The sequence below is a fragment of the Neomonachus schauinslandi genome, chromosome 1 (genome assembly GCF_002201575.2).
Source record: "Neomonachus schauinslandi chromosome 1, ASM220157v2, whole genome shotgun sequence".
In the NCBI taxonomy this organism is placed as follows: Eukaryota; Metazoa; Chordata; class Mammalia; order Carnivora; family Phocidae; genus Neomonachus; species Neomonachus schauinslandi.
Genome location: NC_058403.1, coordinates 154,973,172 through 154,995,451, shown reverse-complemented (window position 1 = coordinate 154,995,451; position 22,280 = coordinate 154,973,172). Strand labels below are relative to the sequence as shown.

At 41.3% G+C, this 22,280-nt stretch overlaps 1 protein-coding gene across 1 annotated transcript in view; it reads right to left on the bottom strand.

Annotated features, from left to right (window-relative positions):
- Positions 1-2,178: 2,178 nt before the first annotated feature.
- The window catches only part of TCAIM (T cell activation inhibitor, mitochondrial), a 53,778-nt gene continuing 33,676 nt past the window's right edge, over positions 2,179-22,280 (bottom strand). Inside the window, exons 6-11 of the mRNA XM_021677528.2 lie at positions 15,997-16,119; positions 13,202-13,299; positions 12,172-12,263; positions 8,257-8,489; positions 7,569-7,700; positions 2,179-2,419 (exon numbers count right to left, since the gene is read on the bottom strand). Coding sequence (XP_021533203.1) covers positions 2,179-2,419; positions 7,569-7,700; positions 8,257-8,489; positions 12,172-12,263; positions 13,202-13,299; positions 15,997-16,119 — 919 coding nt within the window. The remainder of the gene's footprint in view (positions 2,420-7,568; positions 7,701-8,256; positions 8,490-12,171; positions 12,264-13,201; positions 13,300-15,996; positions 16,120-22,280) is intronic.

Below are 22,280 nucleotides of genomic sequence, written 5' to 3'. Positions count from 1 at the left end.
GGACCACGCCCCCCTGCAGAAGAGCCCAGAGCCTTGGAGCCACCAGTCTCCACAGGACTGATGTGGTCTTACTGGCTTGCTCAAGGGATGCTCAGGTCCCCCCAGAGCAGTTGGGGTGGGGTGGGGAGGCCGGATTGGTATAAGTAGGAACACCAGGTGCTGGGACAGGGCCCTAGCTGGACGGGTTCACTTAGGGATGTACACACAGTCCTTAGAGGTTCCAAAGATGAGCTGACTCCTGACTCAGCCCTGACCCCTCTTGCTTCACCTCTCCATTTCTCAACGCCCACCACCCTCTCATTAGCTCAGGTGGGCTGCCTGGACCTGGAGGTCTTTAAGAAACAAAGGAGGAAGTAGGGCCTGGGGGGGACCTGTCGCGCAGACAGATGTGGCTTTGGACCTAGGCCTTCCTGACTGGACAGCCTGGGCTCAGGGCCTGCTTCTTCCTTGGGAGACGTCTGGCCTGGGTCTGGAGCTCAGGTCCCTTTGGAGACCGTTTCTGACCCATGGCTTTGTAGTTGGCAGGGCCTCATCCTGTGCCAGTTTTTAGTGGTGGGACAGAGTTTTCCCTTTTATGTTAGATTGGGAGAGGAGGTCAAATAGGCCATCAATTTCTTGTAACTTCCTATTATGTCGTAATAGTTGTAAAACTATTAACTGAATAACAAAAACAATCGGATTAATGTATTATTTATTATATTATTAACAATCAGTTCTGAGACAAAGTCCAATTCAAAACATTATTAAGGATTCTATTAGTTGATTTTAGAAATGGCATAATCCAAACCTATATTTCAATAAATTTTCTTATGTAATCTTTAAGGAAGGAATTTTTCACCTCCATCATTTGGCTCTGGAAAATCTTTACAGGCAACATTTTTACATTAGAAAAAAAATTCAGTATAGTTGTTACTGAAGGTTCAAAGAGGTGATATGCACAAACTATAAAAATTACAAATCACTCTTTCTTTTGAACACACATTTGAAGTTAAACAGTTTAAATAATAGTGTTTTAGATGAATTTGAAATGAACTTCAAGAATGGTTGTTAACAGCTCCTTTTCTTTCTGATGCACTGTGGGAAAAAAATTCCTTTCCCATTTCTTCAGCAGTAGGGGCTACAAAAATGGTGTCCCAAATTAGGATTCACCTTATCCTCTTGAGAAACGAGCCAAAGAGGTTTTGGATCTGGTGAAATATATTATCCGAAGGGAAACACCTGTGGAGAGAGAAGCCCTGTGTCTCCAGAGCGGGTCCCCCGTGTCTCTGGGGCTAAGCTGTGCTGTGGCCTCAGGGAGCCCACACAACTATGCACAAAGGATGGCTCAGAGGGGCCTCACCCCACGTGTGAAACACTGGTAGGAACGGGAAGACCGGGGTTGAGGGAGTGACAGAAATCCTGAATGGCCTGAACCATTTTATACTCCCTACTTGCTGGAACAAGGGTTTTTCCAGATAGTCTGTCCACAAAAACAAATGAGTCACCTCACTGATTCAAAGACACTTACTGTCTGTTAGTGTCATGCTACCAACAGTTATAATATTTTAATGGGTAGGAAAACTTACGGATTTAAACCTAAATTTTCTGTCACTAAGATGTTTTAACAAACTGGTATCAGACTGCTTTTGACAATGTCAATACTATACATACATCCAATTGCTTTTTTTTTCTTCTACTCTTTCTTTCAGGAAAAATCTGGTTATCTAATTTTTGCTACCCATCAGTCTCCTGTTTTGGACAGCCACTGTCCCCTACTGGCTGCAAAATACATGTTCGTGCTGACGCATGAGATGTTAACTACCAAGTTGCATGTTGAATGAGTCCCATTACTTCAGAGCTGTGCTTACTGAGACCTGTTTACACGTACCCACATTCACTCATAAAAAAATAGTTATCCTTGACTCTGCAGAATCCCTCATTTACACACCGCTAAAAATATGTTCTTTCATTCTGACATCTTTTTACCCAATCTTGCCAATCAGATAAGAAACACCGTAAGACTGGGAGATAAAACCTTTTAAAACAAGTTTTGTAGCAGAGATTAATTTTTAAAAAAGTTCTACTTTTAGAGCAGCAGTTAGAAACTTTGTTCTTGTAATATGTAAATAATACTGTTATATTAAATTGTGGATTTAAATTAGTTTAACAGTTTCTTATGTCTTCAAAAATAATTCTGTGTTACTTAATGGCTTCTCCATCCTTCCAATTCCAAGGAATACAAAGGTCTCCATCTTGAAGAACAGAATAAAAATGTGAAATGCAGAGGTGCATCCCTTGTAGGTAAGGCAGTGACTGTTCTAGAAGTCTCTTACAACAATCCACCATTTGTATACTAGAAACGCTGGGCTCCTTATAAAACTTTTCCAGAGAAAATTTTTTCGTTGAAGCCTGTATCAATTCATTTTCAATAACCTTTAACCTGTTATATTGAAAATAAACATAATATTGCCACAAGCTATCACCAAATAAAAGAACATAAAATGTACATACAATTTTATATATTGGGACTCTTTCTTTCAAGATTTTATTTAAATTCAAGTTAGTCCACATATAGTGTAATATTAAGTTTCAGAGGTAGAGGTCAGTGATTCATCAGTTACATACAACACCCAGTGCTCATTACATCACGTGCCCTCGATGCCCATCCCCCAGTTACCCCATCCCCCCCACCTCCCCTCCAGCAACCCTCAATTTGTTTCCTAGAGTTCAGCATCTCTTATGGTTTGCCTCCCTCTCTGTCTTTATCTTATTTTGTTTTTCCTTCCCTTCCCCTATGTTCATCTGTTTTGTTTCTTAAATTCCACGTATGAGTGAAATCATATGGTATTTGTCTTTCTCTGACTCACTTATTTCGCTTAGCATAATACCCTCTAGTTCCATCTACATCATTGCAAATGGCAAGATTTCATTCTTTTCTATGCCTAAGTAATATTCTTCTTTATCCATTCATCTGTTGATGGACATCTGGGCTCTTTCCATATTTTGGCTATTGTGGGCATTGCTGCTATAAACACTGGAGTCTAACTTTCTGCTCTCAACACTGAAAATGGTGTCCACAAAGGGTAAATGACATGCTTAGAAGACATGTCAACAGTTCTTGTGCATGTATCTCTGAAAGTATTTGTTAAATCTTTTAGCAGCAATGGGTAAAAATAAAGACATAATTTAAAAAGTTCTTATCCTGCCTCACTAAGCAGCTGTTAGTGACCAAAGAAAGCAGAGAGCTGAGTGTAAAAGTTCCTAGTTTTAGGAACCACCTACAGTCTGACCCTTGGGCAGTAATGACTTCTAGAGACTCCCAAACACCCAGCAGGCTCACAAGACAGGCCCCTGGGGAGGAGGCACCTCCCCTCCACTCTCTTCTATGCCCATCAGCTCCCTCTCTGCTTCTTGTTCCATCAAGGGCTTGAGTGAAGGCTTAGGAAGCAGACAACTCAGGGCAGAACTCAGTGTCTTAGATACACAGATGGCCAGTGTTTATGGGTATATTTTGGTAAACAGCTTCAATCCTCCAAATCTTGAGATGTGTGAAAGAGGCCTTGTCACGTCCTTGAGCGGTGTGCAGACCAGCACGGACATCTCTTGGGAAGCCCACCCAAGAAGGGGAGTAAAGCAAAACTGCCATGGTCAAAGAAGGTTCCCAAAGAAGTTTAAGTATTGCACTGGTTAAAAAATACCCAAATAACCTCTATTTATCCACTCTTAATCTCTGCATAAAGGAAAAAAGTACCATGAACTATCCATAAGCTAGAAAAATATTTGAAAACAGAAATGGTCACTGCAGTCAGCTGGGACTTAGTAGCAGGGGTCTGTAGTTACTGACTTACTCCCTTCAACAACACCCGGAACGCTTTCTCAGGTGCTGCTAGTTTTTTTCTGTAAGATTACTCCTTCTAGACACTGCTGCTTAGGGATTGAAGAAGTTGGACAGCAGAGTTGGTGGGGTTCTCAGAATGTTCCAGCTGGATCTGTACCTATTCTTTCCAGGATTAGAAGGGAAGAACCATAGGTACCACCAATAGCAGGGACCGACAAACTTTTTTTGTAAACGGCTTTTCTCACTGGCTCAAAAAAAAAGGTGGCGGGGGGAAGGTTTTTAACAATCTGGCTTAGAAACAGAGAGCCTGGCATCTGGCCGAGTTAATGTGTAGTTCTCCAATGACGCATCTTTACACGCATCTCTGGCCAGGGCCATGCATTCCCATCCCTTCTCAGAGAAGCCTCTGGCCTCATCCCAGGGTGGCCCCGACCCCTAGGCCACAAGCCTCTACAACCAGGAGGGCCCATCAGTCCTTCTGGAGTGCAGTCCTGGACGAGAATCGAGCCCAGAGAGGGCGGCCTTCACTGGGGCTCTCTCCAGAGCTGGCCCTTCCAATAAGGAAATGGCGGGGAACAGCCTATCCCTCCCTGGTTGCCTCTGGAGTCCGAAGCAGATGAATTTAGATGATTTTTTGCCTTTCCTTATTATTTCTTTGCTTTATTATATTCATACTTCAACAACAACAACGAAATAGAGGGAAAAGGGAAGCACAGTACAAACAAGAGAAGCACCATGACATGGTGAGTATGGCTGGTGGCAAGTTCTCTTCCTTTCCTTCTAATGCTAAGAAATGGGCCAGACATTTCCTAGGGGGAAATGACCTTTTCTTTCCCCTGACAAAAATGATATCTATTTTTTTTTTTTTTTAAATAAAGTTCCTTCTGCCTCTGACACCGACTGTGAGTTCCACAAAGGTATCTGTTCGCAGGGCTGGCTAGACACCAAAGTACTTGATAAATATTAGTGGAATAAATGAACATTGTTTTAAATGGTTTTTTCCTATTCTATGTCAGTATCAAAATTATTTAAATAGTCTTCTATTATTGTACATTTCTACTGTTTCCAGTTTGCCTAAGTGATATTAAAATTTATAGTATGTGATACAGGGTAGGAGGAAACATGAGTGAGTTACCACAAAAGCCATTAGTGAGGACAGCCCGTGTAGGGAGAGCTGCTTTACCTCTAGGCCCAGGTTACCCTAGGTTATGCCCGCCCCATGTAAGAGCTATGCATGGGTCATTACCAGCCTCCAAAGGAGGGGGATCCACAGTACACACATTCCCCCTGGTAGCCAGGCCATGTTAAGAGGCATGGGCTACAAGTCATGCAGTCCTGAAAAGGCCATGTGAGGTCTACTTGGGACCCAGATATTAGCTTAGAATACTGGTTTTAAACCGTCCACAAGCTGAGGGTCCTGCAGAGGTACTCAGAGGACCCCGATGGGTATGAGTGGCTTCTAGCTCCCTTCCTCTTTGAACAGAACACCTGCAAGCTTTTATCTCTTTTATCAATTGGATTTCCACTTCAAAATCCACTTTATAGAGATATGCAACTAAAAAGTGAAAACCACAGTCCAAGAACACACTTCATCTATGGAAAGCCAGTAGTCTTACAATGATTACAATGAAGGCAACCTTAATAGGGCGGGGAGAACAGAATGAAGGGAAGGAGAAGGCAAAGGGGAGGGAAAACTGCAGAGGTCTGCAGAGGGATGAAGGCGATGAGTAAGAGGGAAGGTACATTGGGACCAGCAACAAAGTGGCTTCCTCTCCACGGGGGATGAAACAGGGATGAGAGCTCCAGTGCCAGAGCCAGAAAGGGGCTCAGGGAACATGCAAGTTAATGGATTCAGCCAATGGATGCTTCCTGAAGGCCACCTGTGTGCCAGGCACTGATCTTGGGATGGGAGCGAACAAAAGCGACAAAAAAGTCTCTGCCCTCATGATGCTTACATTCCGTCGCGGGGGGGGGGGGGGGGGGGGGGGGGGGCGGGAGGAGGGCAGGCAAATGAATGAAGAAAACAGCCTGTCAGAGACCAATGGTGTTGAGTGCGAGGGAGCAAGGCAGACCAGGGGTGGTGGAGTGGTGCACAGGGGAGGGTGCTGGTTCCCGCTGATGCTCAGGGAAGACCTGAGAAGGTGGACGTGGGCCGAGACGTGAGGGAGTTCGTGAAGGGCAAACCAGGAAGACACCAGGAAGAGACGCTCCAGGGTGCTGGAAGAAGATAAAAGGGCCATCTGGCTGGAGTAAAATGAGTGAGGGTAAGGTCAAAGGCGCCAGCTCAGCAGGAGTGACTTCTCACAGGGCGACTCACTCTGGCCGCTCTGATGGGTCACTGTATTGACCTGACGGACTCGCAGGATGGAACTTTCAAAAACTAACCTATGTGAATTGCATTTCTTTTTATTTTACTTCCTCGAAATCTAGTAGCAATGCACCACAGCTACAAAATGGCCACTGAGAAGACAGAAGCAGCAACTACAGTGTAGCCAACAAAATCATCAGCCCTCACAGTGACAGGTGGGCCACAGCTGCTCCCAAGGGTTAAAGCTGACTTACAATGAAGAGAAATCACATCACAAACATGAAGGCTTACCAACCAGTCAAGAAATGGGACTTTCGTGCCACTGGATCAGGCCAACAGAGCTGTCACCAAGTCCACAAGCAAAACAAAGAGATGTAGCTCCTTCACTTACTCTCTACACAGAACGATCCCGTTATCTCGTCTTCTACCACTCTCCTCCACCGCCACCCTTTCTTTCAGATGAGCAACTGGTGGGGATGGAGGGGTGAATGAGGGGCAAGACAGGAGACATGCGGAACCAGCGGCTCCCCAGCACACTGCTGAACGGTCACCTCAGACCCTCTACCTTCCAGGTTCCAGTCTCTGTCCTCCTCTCCCTCCTTCTCTGGGCCACTGCGTTCCCTTCAGCGCCACTGTGGCTTTCCGGGAGCACGAGCCTTGTGCCTCTCACCCGCCCCTCTCTGGCCCAGCTCCCACTGACCCCGTGCAGAACCCACACCTCCCACCAGAAACGCAGTCCAGGGGGGCACGGACGTGGCCCCAGCGTTCTCTCCACAGCGCCTGTCACAGCCTCGGGCAAACAACCATCACGGCAAATGGCTGCTAAATGAATGAATGAATGAGTGAATAAATTCTCAGTATCCAAACCTCCTTTGCCAACATCCTTAGAAAAACCTCTTCTGAATGTAATATCCTCTTTTCTTCACAGGAGATACACAAAACATTATCAAGCAGTATCCAATGCCCACAAATCAGGAAACTGTTGGCTACCAAGTCCTTCAAAGATAGAACATAGAGACAGGACCTCTTATGAATGGCATCAGTTTTTTACTTTAAAACTTCATTTACTTAAAATCAGTAGTTCTCAATGTTTTAGACCATCAAGATTCCTGTTATTCAAGCAGTAGCTGAATTTTTCCCATCTGGAGAATTTCTTTCTGATATTCTTATCTTTTGTTCTGCTCCTGAATTGACTTTTATACTAACAAGCCTTGCTTCTCAAATGGAGGCACATGGTGGTAATGTCATTGAGGCTGTTATAATCAGAAACACCACATGCAATTCCTGGTAGACCAAGGAGGTGGGGGATAAATAAACGTGGAATATGCACAAATCAGTCCATTTCCTAAGTTTCATGCAGTTTTTATGTCCCATCTTTATGAATTCCGAAAACCTGAATTTTGACTGACTGCCCGGACATTACAAAGGGCTCATGGCACTTACTCTTCTTTTCTTTTCATGTTGTCTCTTGCCTGCTGGGCTTTGGTAAGGATAAACCACTGGAGGTTTGCTGGGTCACAGAGACTTGGGATGTTAAAGTGCCCGAGTTCATGCAAGCTTGGAGCGTATCTGTCACTGTAACAAAACACATGTGAAAGGAAAAATCACTCATCCCTCCATTCCCCACTCCACCCCCAAAGAAAATATTTTAGTAGTCTGATGAGTGATGAAGGAATTCATCAAGAAAATCCACTTTAAAAGTATAGTAAAATTATGCTTTAAGTTTTGCTGTTCCCCAAAGAGACACACTTTCAGGATGACCACATACTTCCTTACCCCGTGGCCACCCTCATCTGTGAGATGAGCCCGGTGAGGTGTGAGGTGAGGTGTGCATTTAGCACCAAGCACAGACTGTGAAAACAGTATGTGCACAAAAAAAATGTGGGCTAGTGATTCAACATTAGTTTAATCCTAGAAAGGTTTCCATAGGATTGACTTTGCCCTGTAAGTGGCAATGTATTTCAAGACTGTTCTAGAGAGTCAATCCTTCAATTCCTTTAAGTCGGCTTTTTTAATGTGTAAATGAGTGTCACTTTTCTTTAGTTCCTAAGAAAAACACAAAACAATTTAATCCACTTACACAACGCATCTAAGTGAAAGAATAAAAGTCTTTCTTGTTTTAGATATTTACCTGTTAAGGATCATCTGTAAACCACGCAGACTTCGAGGGTGAAAGGGTATTCTGTTTTTCACCAGTCTATTATAGAACACATCAAGAAGAGAGTAATATTCTTCAAGCGTCAATACTGGTTGCAATTCCTCGATATAAACCACTTGTATACCTCCGAGGAGGTAGCTTATTTGGTCTTCTAAAAGCATCAGCCTCCTCTGAAGGTCAAAATAACTTGGTAACCTTTCAAAAAGCTACAGTATTTAAAAAAAAAAAATGAAACAAATATTTAGTTTTATGTTATTGTAATAGCTCAATTTTAGATCCAATAAATGGGATTGAGAAATTTTAACAAGAACATTGTTTTCCTAGAAGGAAAGGTCTAATAAGTGAAAGAAAAAGACTTAATGTAATGCTGGAAATATTAATATTCAAAACAAAACACTACAAATCTTAGGGATTTTTAGATAGAACTGAAGAGATTGCAGAAAAAAGAAATAGGTTCCAAATGAAAATAAGTCCTAAGTACTAACATTTAAATCTCAAATTAGTTTTAAGAATGATTACATGGTCTAATAAAGAATGGTTTGAGAAATAAAGTACATGGATTTTAGCACCAAGTCTACTTCTTCAGAATTTACTTTAATTCAGCAAAACTCAATTCCATGCAATAAACATCACCAAGCACCTACCATGTACTTAAGCACAAATTGGGCACCTGTAGTGTACAGATTATAAGAGCTGGGCCCTGCTTTTCAGTTGGGGTACAAGTAAACAAAACAAGAATCAGGATTCTTTGTACTAAGTGCCACGTCCACATGACTGGATACAGAGAAGACGTTCAAGTAAAGGTTTCTAAGGAAGTCTAATGTGCCTGTCTGAAAATACAGACAGGATTTCGCAGGCATCAGATGCACATGGAGGTGTGTCAAGGGAAGAGAGATGGAAGCATGAAGAGGGGCAGCACACTCCAAGCCCTGGAGTCTGGTACAGCTGCAATGGGAAGGCCCTGGTGTGCTGTGCTGAGGACTCAGACTTTACCTGGAGAGCTGGGGATGGGCAACTTAACAGCGGAGTGGGAAGGCATCAAAAACCTCTGCTCTAATAAAAGCAACTGCAGTGTACGAATTCTACAAGTTATCTATAATGGACTTCTAAGAGTCTGAAAATCATTTCCCGACCCACTGTCTCCATTTTTCTCTTAATGATTTATCTATGTATAAATGGTAATTACCTTTAAAAAACCTTATTTTCAGATAACTCTAGATTTGTGCATCTTCCCCCCTTTCCCCAGTGGTAACGTCTTGCAAAACTACAGTATAACATCACCACCAGGAAATTGACATTGATCTGATAGAACTGATTCAGACTTCATCAGTTCTACTTACACTTAGTTGTGTGTGTGTGTGTGTATTTAACTGTATGCAGGTTTATCCCATGTGTAGATTCACACGCCATGACCACATGACACAGAACAGTTCCACCGTAGGGATCCTGTGTGCCCAGCGATCCCCCATGGACCGCGGGGGAGAGCTCCCTACTCCCCAACCCCTGGTGACCACTAATCTGTTCTTTCCACAATTTTGTTATCTTAAGAATGTTATATAAGTGGAATCAAACAGTATGTAATCTTTTGATACTTTTTTCACTCAGCACAATGCCCTTGAGATCCACCCAGGTTGTTGCTGGTATGAATACTTCATCCCCTCTTCCTGTTGGGTAATGTTCTGTTGTATGGATGTGCCACAGTTTAACCATTCACACCCTGAAGGACATTAGAGTTGTTCTAGTTGTTGGCTATTATGCACATTCGTGTACAGGTTTTTGTGTGAACATAATTTTTCACTTCTTTAGTATAAACGCCTAAGGGTGCAATTGCTGGGTCACATGGTAAACACATTTAGTTCTGTGCTGTCACGCTCTGTTCCAGAGTCCCTGTACCATTCTACATACACCCCCCAGTGATGGATGAGTGATCCGGGATTTCCGCACCCTTGCCAGAATTTGGTGGTGTCATTATTTTCCATTTTAGCCATTCAAAAATATTTGTCATCTGTAGGTCTTCCGTGACTTGGCTGTTCATTTTGGATTGTTTGGTTTTTGACTATTGAGTTTTGAGAGTTCTTTATACACTAGGCACACAGACTTTGTCAGATATGGTTTGCAAATATCTTCAACCGAATATTTGATTTGAACAGACATTTCAAAAAAGAAAGTATAAGCCCATGAAAAGATACTCTCCATCATCTGTCATTATGGAAATGCAAATTAAGGCCATATGAGATAGCACCACACACCTATTAGGATGGCTAAAATTAAAAAGACCACCGTCACAAGCATTAGCAATTTCTCAAAAGGTAAAAATACCCTAACATATGATCCAACTATTAGGAGAAAAGGAAATATAATGTGCATATGGACATAATGTTTCTAACAGCTTTATTTCCCATCACCAAAACTGACATAACTCAATGTCCATCAATAGGTAAATGGATAAACAAACTGGTATGTTTATATGATGGAACACTACATGGAAATAAAAAGAAATTTTTTTTTATTCTTATGTTAATCCCCATACATTACATCATTAGTTTTAGATGTAGTGTTCCATGATTCATTGCTTGTGCATAACACCCAGTGCTCCATGCAGAATGTGCCCTCCTCAATACCCACCACCAGGCTAACCCATCCTCCCACCCCCCTCCCCTCTAGAACCCTCAGTTTGTTTTTCAGAGTCCATCGTCTCTCATGGTTCGTCTCCCCCTCCGATGTCCCCCCCTTCATTCTTCCCCTCCTGCTACCTTCTTCTTTTTTTTTTCTTAACATATATTGCATTATTTGTTTCAGAGGTACAGATCTGAGATTCAACAGTCTTGCACAATTCACAGCGCTTACCAGAGCACATACCCTCCCCAGTGTCTATTACCCAGTCACCCCCTCCCTCCTACCCCACCCCCCACTCCAGCAACCCTCAGTTTGTTTCCTGAGATTAAGAATTCCTCATATCAGTGAGGTCATATGATACATGTCTTTCTCTCTTTGACTTATTGCGCTCAACATAATACCCTCCAGTTCCATCCACGTCGTTGCAAATGGCAAGATCTCATTCCTTTTGATGGCTGCATAATATTCCACTGTATATATATACCACATCTTCTTTATCCATTCATCTGTCGATGGACATGTTGGCTCTTTCCACAGTTTGGCTATTGTGGACATTGCTGCTATACACATCGGGGTGCACGTACACTTTCGGATCCCTACTTTTGTATCTTTGGGGTAAATACCCAGTAGTGCAATTACTGGATCATATGGTAGCTCTATCTTCAACTGGAAATAAAAAGAAATTCTTGACACATGCAACAGCATGGACGAATCTGAAATTGTCGAATGAAAGAAAACAGAACCCCCCCCCAAAAAGTATATACTTTGTGATTCCACTTATATGAAATTCTAGTTATAAACTGATTTATAGTGACAGCAGGCCACTGGTTGCTTGGGGAGAGGGTGGCGGGATGGAGGAGAGAGTTCACAAAGGGACACGAGCATACTTTTGTGGGTGATGGATATGTTGACTATCTTGATTGTGTTATGGCTTCATGGGTATTTACACGTGCTAAATCTCATTGAATTATACACACTAAATACGTGCAGTTTATTGTATGTCAATTATAACACAGTAAATCTGTTAAAACCAAAACAACAGAATGCAGGCCTTTTAGGCTATGCTTCAGAAAAGACTATAAAATTTCCAAATAAAAACTGACTTAAAAATCAGGCCTCTAAGTATTTTAACTACATGATAATAAACATCTATTCTGAAAATAGCTGAAACTATGATTTGAGTTTTTTTAGTTCACTGACGTAACAGCATAGTTTGAAACAAAAGTAGGTCTACGACAAATCAGGATTTTTTGCTTTGAAACTTTTCCTTACTTTTGTCCAGTGATGATGGACATCCATTGTTCCTAGCATCACATGGCCCACTGCACTCATCCCGGATCGGTCTGTAAATATTATTGTACATCCTGATGATAAAACACAAACCCTTTGGTCACTGTCCAGAGACGCTTCATTTTTTTTAGCATTGTGCAAATAATTACTTAAATTTAGTATACAAATTCAGGATTAAATTCAGTAGAAACTTAAAGGCTAATTTTTTATCTTATTTTTTAAAGATTTTATTTATTTATTTGACAGAGAGTGAGCATAAGCAGGGGGAGTGGCAGGCAGGAGAGGGAGAAGCAGGCTTCCCGCGGAGCAGGGAGCCCGACGCAGGGCTCGATCCCAGGACCCCAGGATCATGACCTGAGCCGAAGGCAGTCGCTTAACCAACTGAGCCACCCAGGTGCCCAAGGCTAATTTTAAAAAAAAGATTTATTTTAGAGAGAGGGAGAGAAAGAGAACACACAAGCATGTCCATGTCAAGGAGTGTGCACAGAGCGGGTGGAGGAGAATCTCAAGCAGACTCTATGCTGAGCTCGGAGCCTGCCACCTGGCTCCATCTCAGGACCATGAGATCATGACCTGAACTGAAATCAAGTCAGTCGCTTAACGGACTGAGCCACCCAAGTGCCCCTTAAAGGCTAATTTCGTGTCGCTGTTTTATTCAAAGGAACAGATTTAAAAGTTCAGCTGTGATAAAGTCACATCTGTAAGGTCTTTTAACACTTAGTTTTCCTCCACAATTTATAGATGTGTATAGCAGCCAAGTGATATTTTATTTTATTTTTTAAAGATTTTATTTATTTATTTGACAGAGACACAGCGAGAGAGGGAACACAAGCGGGGGGGAGGTGCGGGGGGGAGAGGGAGAAGCAGGCTTCCCACAGAGTGGGGAGCCCAATGTGGGGCTCGATCCTGGTACTCCGGGATCATGACCTGAGCTGAAGGCAGACGCTTAACGACTGAGCCACCCAGGCGCCCCAGCCAAGCGATATTTTAAAAGAAAATGGAAATTGTTTACCTTTTGCATTTTTAAGTGTTTCCAAGTTCTGCTGTGCTAAGCGGCCTAAACTATGAAGCTGGCTACAGCGATGGGCGATACCCCAGCTCCTCTGCCACCTAGTACAACAGAGCACACAGGCGCGTTAACATCAGGCACCCCCGAGGGAGGAGGCCTGCATTCACCCCTTGCTGCTTGATTCCTGTGAAAGCCAGTGAGTTTCTTTCTCAAGTAGGCATATGTTTTCCAACTAGCTCATTTTTTAATGAAGCAACCAAATGGAAAATGAATGGTTTGCCAGAGGGTAAAAATATTACTACTATGTTCAGATATCCAAACATTTCAAACAAGCAAATACACTATGCTGTTTCTATTTTAAAATAAGGGAATGAAATGGGGAACACTTAAAAAAAACCTTTTTCATCGCCACATCATTCAATGATGATGATTTTGTTTTAGATTTAAGTTCTAATTAGGAACTCCAGACTAGATCAGATTCTTTTTATCTTATTCTAGAGAAAGTGATTTTTTTATGACATGTAATCTACATATTTTATAAATGAACACTGAATCTTAGTGACACAATGGAACCTGATATCCACGTGGTGTCACACAGGCACTCGTATGCAAACGTAATGAGCACTGATCTTTAGAAGCATCAGAACATCCCCCTTTGAATTCTAATTCTGTGATTTACTTGCTCTGTGACCTTGAACAAGTAGCTTCTAGTCTTCCTAATGTTTCCATTTCATACATACAAAGTGGGATCACTTCCTCCAGCACAGGTAGCATAAATCAAAGGAGTGATTTGTGCTATATGTGAAGGAGTAAGGCACTCAAAACAAGCTCTCAAAAACCAGGTTCCTTCTTCATCCTATCACCGATTCTGATGAATGTCATTTCTGATAAAATGGATTTTCAAAACTTTTCTTTTAACCCACAGTTGAAACAGATATAATTTCAAAGAATTAACACTGTGATAAAGCTACTAAATACACTTATTAATAAATGGTCTTTCACACAGGTGGCTTAGAGTTAGAAACAGTATCATTGGTCACAATGTTTCTCTTTTGGAGGCTTGGCTAATTTTCCAATAGTGGAAAGCCATCATACCCATGATCCTCAAATGCTTTGGTGTCAAAAAGCTTTTGCACTCTTAAAAATGGAGAACCCAAAGACCTTTTGTTTATGTGTTTTATATTTATTGGTATTTACCATGGCAAAAATCAAAGCTGAGAAGTTTCTACACCATACTGTAATATAATGCTTGTTTCTTTTTATGTTTAAGAAATCCTTAAAAAAAATCCTTTTGTTTTCCTAATTCTAATCTCTTTGATAGTTCATTTAGAATTTATACTAAAAAAAGGTACTTTTATGTACATAAATTTATTTTACAAACTTTTAAAAAGGACCTTGTTATTTGGGTGTTAGCTAGAGAAGTCCATACTACTACACTGTGGAATTAAAAGAACCCTTCTAATCGAAGCAGGGCCTAAAAATACTGATATGATGACAAAAGAGCAGCCATCAGCACAAATCCAAACATCCCACACACACCAAGTCTACACGCTTTCCTTGAAATCTTAATTATCTTATAAAACTATGATTTGAAAAAAAAAAAAACTACTATGATTTGAATATACAAGAACAAAACATTTAAGTATTATCAGTATTCCACAAGCACAAGAAAAAGATGCTATTATGATACCCAAATAGTCATTTAGTTCAAAAGAAGAAAAAAACATCCTGATAATAAAGGTTGGAAACAACAAAACAGGTTATAACGAACTGTTAATAGAAATGTTCAAGCACAAGACTGAGCAACAGTTTCTCAGTTCTTGTAATGGGGGGTTCCCCCCGCCCCTGAATCACACCAGGGCCCCCTTTTCCCTTCGTTACTGTTTTTTTTTTTTAAAGATTTTTTTTTTAAATTTATTTATTTATTAGAGAGAGAGAGAGAGAGAGAAACAGCATGAGAGGGGACAGGGTCAGAGGGAGAAGCAGGCTCCCCGCTGAGCCGGGAGCCCGATGTGGGACTCGATCCCAGGACTCCAGGATCATGACCTGAGCCAAAGGCAGTCGCTTAACCAACTGAGCCACCCAGGCGCCCCCTTTCGTTACTGTTTTAACAGCTGTTAAATCTGTTTTGGTTTTTTTTAAATTTTATTTATTTATTTGAAAGAGAGAGACACAGTGAGAGAGGGAACACAAGCAGGGGGAGTGGGAGAGGGAGAAGCAGGCTCCCCGCAGAGCAGGGAGCCCGATGCGGGACTCGATCCCAGGACCCTGGGATCATGACCTGAGCCGAAGGCAGTCGCTTAACTGACTGAGCCACCCAGGCGCCCAAATCTGTTTTTATAATAAATGCCTGTTATCTTTACGGAACTGTGATTTCCAGGTTAATGAAAACTTTAAAAAGTCATGCTATAAAACACAGAACCAAGAATACAACACCCATTTTTTATCTCCCTTCCTCATTTTAAATTTAAATACTGATCTCACAGGATGGAGGAATAATTACTTTTTATATATTATGTGCATATGGAAAAGGATTTTCTTTAATAAACATTACTTTAAAAAATTAAACTCTTATGCTAAAAATGTCAGAATCTAAACATTACTTCACAATTTTAAACAAGAAATTGATAAAAGTTTTCTTACAAAGATAAACATTTGACTACTTTCAGAAAAAGATAATTGAAGGCTACTTATAGTTATCTGAATAATTAAAGATGCAAATATTTAACTGCTGGGAAGCTTGACCAGTAGATAATACATGCTTTTTTTACTCTCTAAATAGGGTCTGTCTTTGTTACCTGATGTCTGAGAGCTGCAGCTGCTGAGACAGATCATCTTTTAAACGATCTAGTTCTCTTCTAAGTGGCAAACTGTTCCTCAGTTTTTTAACTGCACTTTTCCCATTGTTATCTAGCCAGGATCTAGAAAGAAAAAAGCAGAGATACACACTTTTAATACTGACTCTAATGCAGACATTTCTAGTACTAAAAGACAGGCACCGCAGTAAAGCAGCCCTGGTGTTAAACTGAGTTTCCAACCAAACCTTTACCAAATTATAAGCAAAACACAAGGTGGGGAGAGTTGAGTATAGCCTGAAGGAGCAGAGTTGACTTCAGCTGGGCATGCAGCAGGGTGGCAGTGAGCACCAGGGGAGTAAACAGACCGACCCGAAAGGACAGGTGTTTGGGAGACTCCGTGGTAAAAGAGACTGGGCTGGTGAGGTTTGGCCACTGGAGAACTTGGATAGAGATATGGGGGAGTAAGCACCGAGAGCTCAGGGCACTAATCACCAAGATTAAACTAAAGGAAGAAGTTGGAATCTACCCAGCTAGATCCCGCGAAGTAATCTTTGCAAGTTCCTTCATTAGGACATATTCACTGCCCTTTAAATGTCACCAGCACCATTAGATGTGTCTTCTGAGTTTGACTTTTTCACCTTATTCGTTGTACCATAACATTATTTATGAATTTGCTCTGGTAAAGTGGCAGTTCTATACTCCACGGGTACGTGATGGATGTGTGTGAGTGAAGATCTAGCACAGCCCACTGAAAATTGTAATACACATAAGGGAGAGGTTTTGAAGTATCTTGAATTTTTAAACCTTTATCCCATCTCTAGAAATCTAGCAACAGGTTTAGCATATTAAAATTTAATTTTTTTATATATACAAAGGAAGTCATAACTAGAATATTACTTAACAAGTGATGGCAGAATAGACATTTTAAAAATTATCAAGTTGATAATCTTGAAACCAACAAAATCTTTATGCATCTATCAAGTATTTATTTGAAATGCTTGATACTGTATTGTGTTGGGATGTAAGGAGAATAAAATTGCTGCGCAAAGGAAGACACATCTACTAAGGAATACAGAGATGAGAAATTAGGATATATGAGGGGCGCCTGGGTGGCTCAGTCGGTTAAGCGTCTGCCTTCAGCTCAGGTCATGATCCCAGGGTCCTGGGATCGAGTCCCGCCTCGAGCTCCCTAAAAAGATTTAATTTATTTGACAGAGAGAGAGAGCATAAGCAGGGGGAGCAGCAGGCCAAGCAAGGAGTCCAATGCAGGGCTTGATCCCAGGACTCTGGGATCATGACCTGAGCTGAAGGCAGATACTTAACCAAGTGAGCCACTCAGGCGCCCTAAAATCTTTTTATTTTTACTTTTTAAAAGAATAGTATATATGAGCTTCTATGAGAACAAAGGAAGAATCAATTCTGTCTGTAAGATTCTATAGAACAGGTGATATGTGACCTGGAACCTGAGAGATATATCAGATGTTTCCAGGCAGATTAGTGAGGGGGAAGGGCATGCCAATCATGCTAGTACACAAGGAACCATAAGGCGAACCCATATGCCTAGAGGGAGGGAAGTATGAGATGAGAATAGGAAGGCAGGGTCGGGGGAGGTGGTGAGTCAGCCCATGAGGGTTTTGCGTATCGGGAGAAGGAACTGGGACTTTATACTCTAAGTAAAGGTATTCAACATTTTTAATTCACTAAATTTGTACAGTAATTAATAATTCTTCCTACTCCCTTTTTAAGGGTATTGGTAAAAATTCTGTCATCTCTGCATAATGGAATAAGAAAATAAATAAAAATATCTTACATCACTATTATTAGCTATTGCATTACAATTTTTCAACATTTTCCTCAATTGTTAATATAGGTTATTCAGTTTACCTTAAATCATGTAACAGAAAGCATGATTTGCAGACAAATGAATTATCAAACAGCATACCATATTTGGTTTGAAGACAAAATGTCTTAAAATGGAGACTGAAATATAATCTTAAGATTATACACTCATGACTTGATTTTTTGGAATTCTTACATTTAGTGCATAAAAATCAACTGGTCTAATTTAACAATTGTGTTTTGTTTCTTAACAGTGAGATAAAAATGAAGATTCTAAACATAGCATTTAATACATATATAGAGATAAAGATACATATTCCCTGGCTTAAGCCATGAGAGGTTCAGGAGCTACTGAGTACATGTAGCCCTCAGGTCTTGGTTTCTTAAAAACCATTCCTTACTAAAAAGATTCAGACCTTTCTGGCAAAACGGCTGAATCAAACTTTGGGGCACAAATAGTCCAGATGAACTTGGAACAACTTAATGAATCAGAAAGTGAGACTTCCCAAGGAATGATAGGAACATAGGAGCCAGCTCCAAGGGATGATAAAATTAGAAAATTACTGTCTGGAAACTATCATAGTAATATGTGATTCAGGCAAGAATCATCAATGAAGATTAGGGCTAGAGAGTAAGAGTGCAGTGAATGAAAGGATATTTACATAGCTGTGAGTATCTCTTCAAAAGAAACTAATTGAGAGAAAACTGGTAATGTATTTACTGTGGAAAAATAGGGGTCATCACCTTAATCGTTTCTTTTCCTTATTACACTGGTTGGAACCTCCAAGACAAGTTAAGTTGTAGAGGGAAGAGCAGGCTTGTTTCTGGCCAGCTTGTTTCTCCTGCCCATCTGCGTTCTACCTTTCAAAAATTCCAAAAAAACATGTCTCTTACTGACATTCCTTTGTTTCCCTCCACAACCGCCATGAACTTTCATAAATTCCTAGGGATCTGCAGGCTACCAACTGGGAAATGCTTCTCTGGATAATGCACGAGTTATTAAGGGGAATGACATGATAAAATCTTATTGTAAAGGGAGGAGAAACCAGTAGTAACAGATCCTTTAGGAAATTATAATCTAGGAGTAAGTAGTAATGCAGATTCTCATTAAGCATTTTTGAAGGATCTTTTTCTCAGCTGAGTAAAAACTATGAAAACAAACTGGAAGAAGAGCTACATTTACTTTATTTATTTATTTATTTTTTTTAAGATTTTATTTATTTATTTGAGACAGAGAGAATGAGAGACAGAGAGCATGAGAGGGAGGAGGGTCAGAGGGAGAAGCAGACTCCCTGCCGAGCAGGGAGCCCGATGTGGGACTCGATCCCGGGACTCCAGGATCATGACCTGAGCCGAAGGCAGTCAGTTAACCGACTGAGCCACCCAGGCGCCCTGAGCTACATTTACTTTAAAACACTTCTGGACATACTCTCCCCCTAACTTCTGTCCTATGACTGACCAGGGGACTTTTTCAGTATCTCTTTTTGAGAGATACAATCACAGCCTGTTTGTATAATTTGTAAAATAATTTCTGTACTTGTTTTATTTCTTCCATTACCCTATTATCTCCATTAGGGAAAGATGAGTGTTTTATTATCTAATGTTGTTTTAAATCCAAACTTGATATTTTTAATCTGATCTCAGGAGATCACCAGACAACCTACATTTTGACTATGCAAATTAAACTAAAAGGCAAAGACAAAAGTATACCTTCTTGTCCAATATGGAAACATATGGTTATCCTGACAGCTCATACTCTGGAACTAAGAGACAGAGATCTACATTACTCTCTAAATGAGAATCCTCTATTGGATTTTGAAAGAACAATTAATGCCTGAATTTGCCATAAAAATCATTTAAATTCTTAATTTTATAATCATAGTCATTTGTAAAATTTGAACCCTTTATTTTTAATGGGGAAAATCCATTCAAATTACTATTGAGATTAAAGAGTCATTTTATAATAAAATACAGTTAAACCATACTTTCAAGAACTTTAAGAAATGTTGAAATTTCTTATTTATAAAAATTTATCAAAAATAAAATCATCCAAATAGTACTTAGTAATCACTGATATATATATATACATATATGTGTGTGTGTGTGTATTTAAGATTTTATCTATTTATTTGTCAGAGAGAGAAAGAGCACAAGCAGGGGGAGCAGCAGGAGAGGGAGAAGCAGGTTCCCTCCTGAGCAAGAAGCCCAATGAGGGACTCGATCCCAGCATCCTGGGATCATGACCTGAGCCAAAGGCAGACGCTTAACCGACTGAGTTAGGAAGGTGTCACACACTGATACATTTTTAAAAAGAGTAGTAATAGTCGTTTTTTTTTTTTTAAAGCTTTATTAATGCACCACAAACCCTAAGATACCTAGAAATAAACCTAACCAAAGAGGTGAAAGACCTATACTCTGAAAACTATAAAACACTGATGAAAGAGAAAGATGGCGGAGGAGTAGGGGACCCTATTCCAACCGGTCCCCGGAATTGAGCTGAATATCTAGCAGACCACTCTGAGCACCCACGAAATCAGCCTGAGATGTAAGAAGATAGATCTAGATCTCTACAAACAGAATATCGCAGGGGGTTGGTTTCAAGCTACGAAGCGGGAAGCCGTGATTCCGCGGGTAGATATCGGAGGATAAATGGCAGTGGGAAGGAGCCAGGCCGTGGGGATTCTACACCGCCGGTGAGTGACAGCCTTGCGTGCTGCAGATGGGGCACAGACTCACAGACCTGTAGCGGCAGGGAAAAAACTCTAGGGCAGCCCCCCCAAATGGAAACCCGGAGCAGAGGGGCTGTGTGTGGGAACTGAGGGTGGCTGGAGGTTTTAGAAGCACAAAGGGCAGAGACATGCCCCAACCTGGAGGCGAGGACTGGGAGCGCAGCTGAGGGGCGCACAACCCAGGATGCTGCAGTTTATAGCAGCACAGACAGAAATGGGGATAGTGTTGCCTGGAGAGCTCACTGAAGAACAGATTGCGATCTCTCTGCTCTGAGGCAGAGGGCTGGAAACGGTCTCTTCTGCTGACTCTCAGAAGAGACGTGGAAAGCCACCAGGGAAAGCCGCCAGAGAACAAAAGCCCCCCAAAACAGGTTTTCACTGAGCCCATCCCCCGCCACAGGGGGCAGGGCAACTCTGCCCAAACAGAGTTGCCTGAGTAACAGCACAGCAGGCCCCTCCCCCAGAAGACAGGCTGGGAAAACAAGAGGCCAGCAACCCTAAGGTCCCAAGAAAACAGGTGCATCTTGCTTGGGTTGTGGTCAATAATTTGGACTCTATACATTCCCTCAACCACCCACCAACAGAATGACTAGGAGGAGGAGCCCCCAAAATAGGAAAGACTCAAGAGACTATGACTTATGCCACAGATTTACAAATGGATGCAGATATAACCAAGATGTCGGAGACGGAATTCAGGCTAGCAATTGTGAAGACAATAGCTAAAAGGGAGAAATCAATTAATGGCAACACAGAGTCTCTAAGGGCAGAAATGAAAACTGAATTGGCAGAACTTAAAAATGCTATCAATGAGATACAATCTAATCTAGATAATCTAACAGCTAGGGCAAATGAGGCAGAAGAATGAATTAGTGATCTAGAAGACCAATTAATAGACAAGAAGGGAAAGAGGCGGCCAGGGAAACACAACTTAAAATCCATGAAAATAGAATCAGAGAAATAAGTGACACCATGAAACATTCCAATGTGGAATTATTGGGATCCCTGAGGGGGTGGAGAAAGAGGACTAGAAGATATATTTAAGCAAATCATAGCTGAGAACTTCCCTAATGTGGGGAATGAAACAAACATTCGTGTCTCAGAGGCAGAGAGGACCCCTCCCAAGATCAAGGAAAACAGGCCAACACCCCGGCATGTAATAGTAAAACTCGCAAATCTTAGAACCAGGGAAACCCTCTTAAGGGCAGTTAGGGGGAAGAGATTCCTTACGTACAGAGGGAGGAACATCAGAATAACGTCAGACCTGTCCACAGAGACCTGGCAAGCCAGAAAGGCCTGGCAAGACATATTCAGGGTACTAAATGAGAAGAACATGCAGCCAAGAATACTTTATCTGGCAAGGCTGTCATTTAGAATGGATGGAGAGATGCAGACCTTCCAAGACTGGCAGAAACAAAGAATATGTGACCACTAAGGCAGCCCTGCAAGAAATATTAAGGGGGGGGGGGTTCTATAAAAGCAGAAAAATCTCAAGAGTGATATAGAACAGAAATTTACAGGGACAATCTATAAAAACGTCTTCACAGGCAACATGATGACAATTAATTCATATCTTCCAATAATCACTCTCAACGTGAATGGCCTAAATGCTCCCATAAACTGGCACAGGGTTGCAGACTGGATAAAAAGACAGGACCCATCCATATGCTGCCTACAAGAGACTCATTTTGAACCTAAAGATACATCCAGACTGAAAGT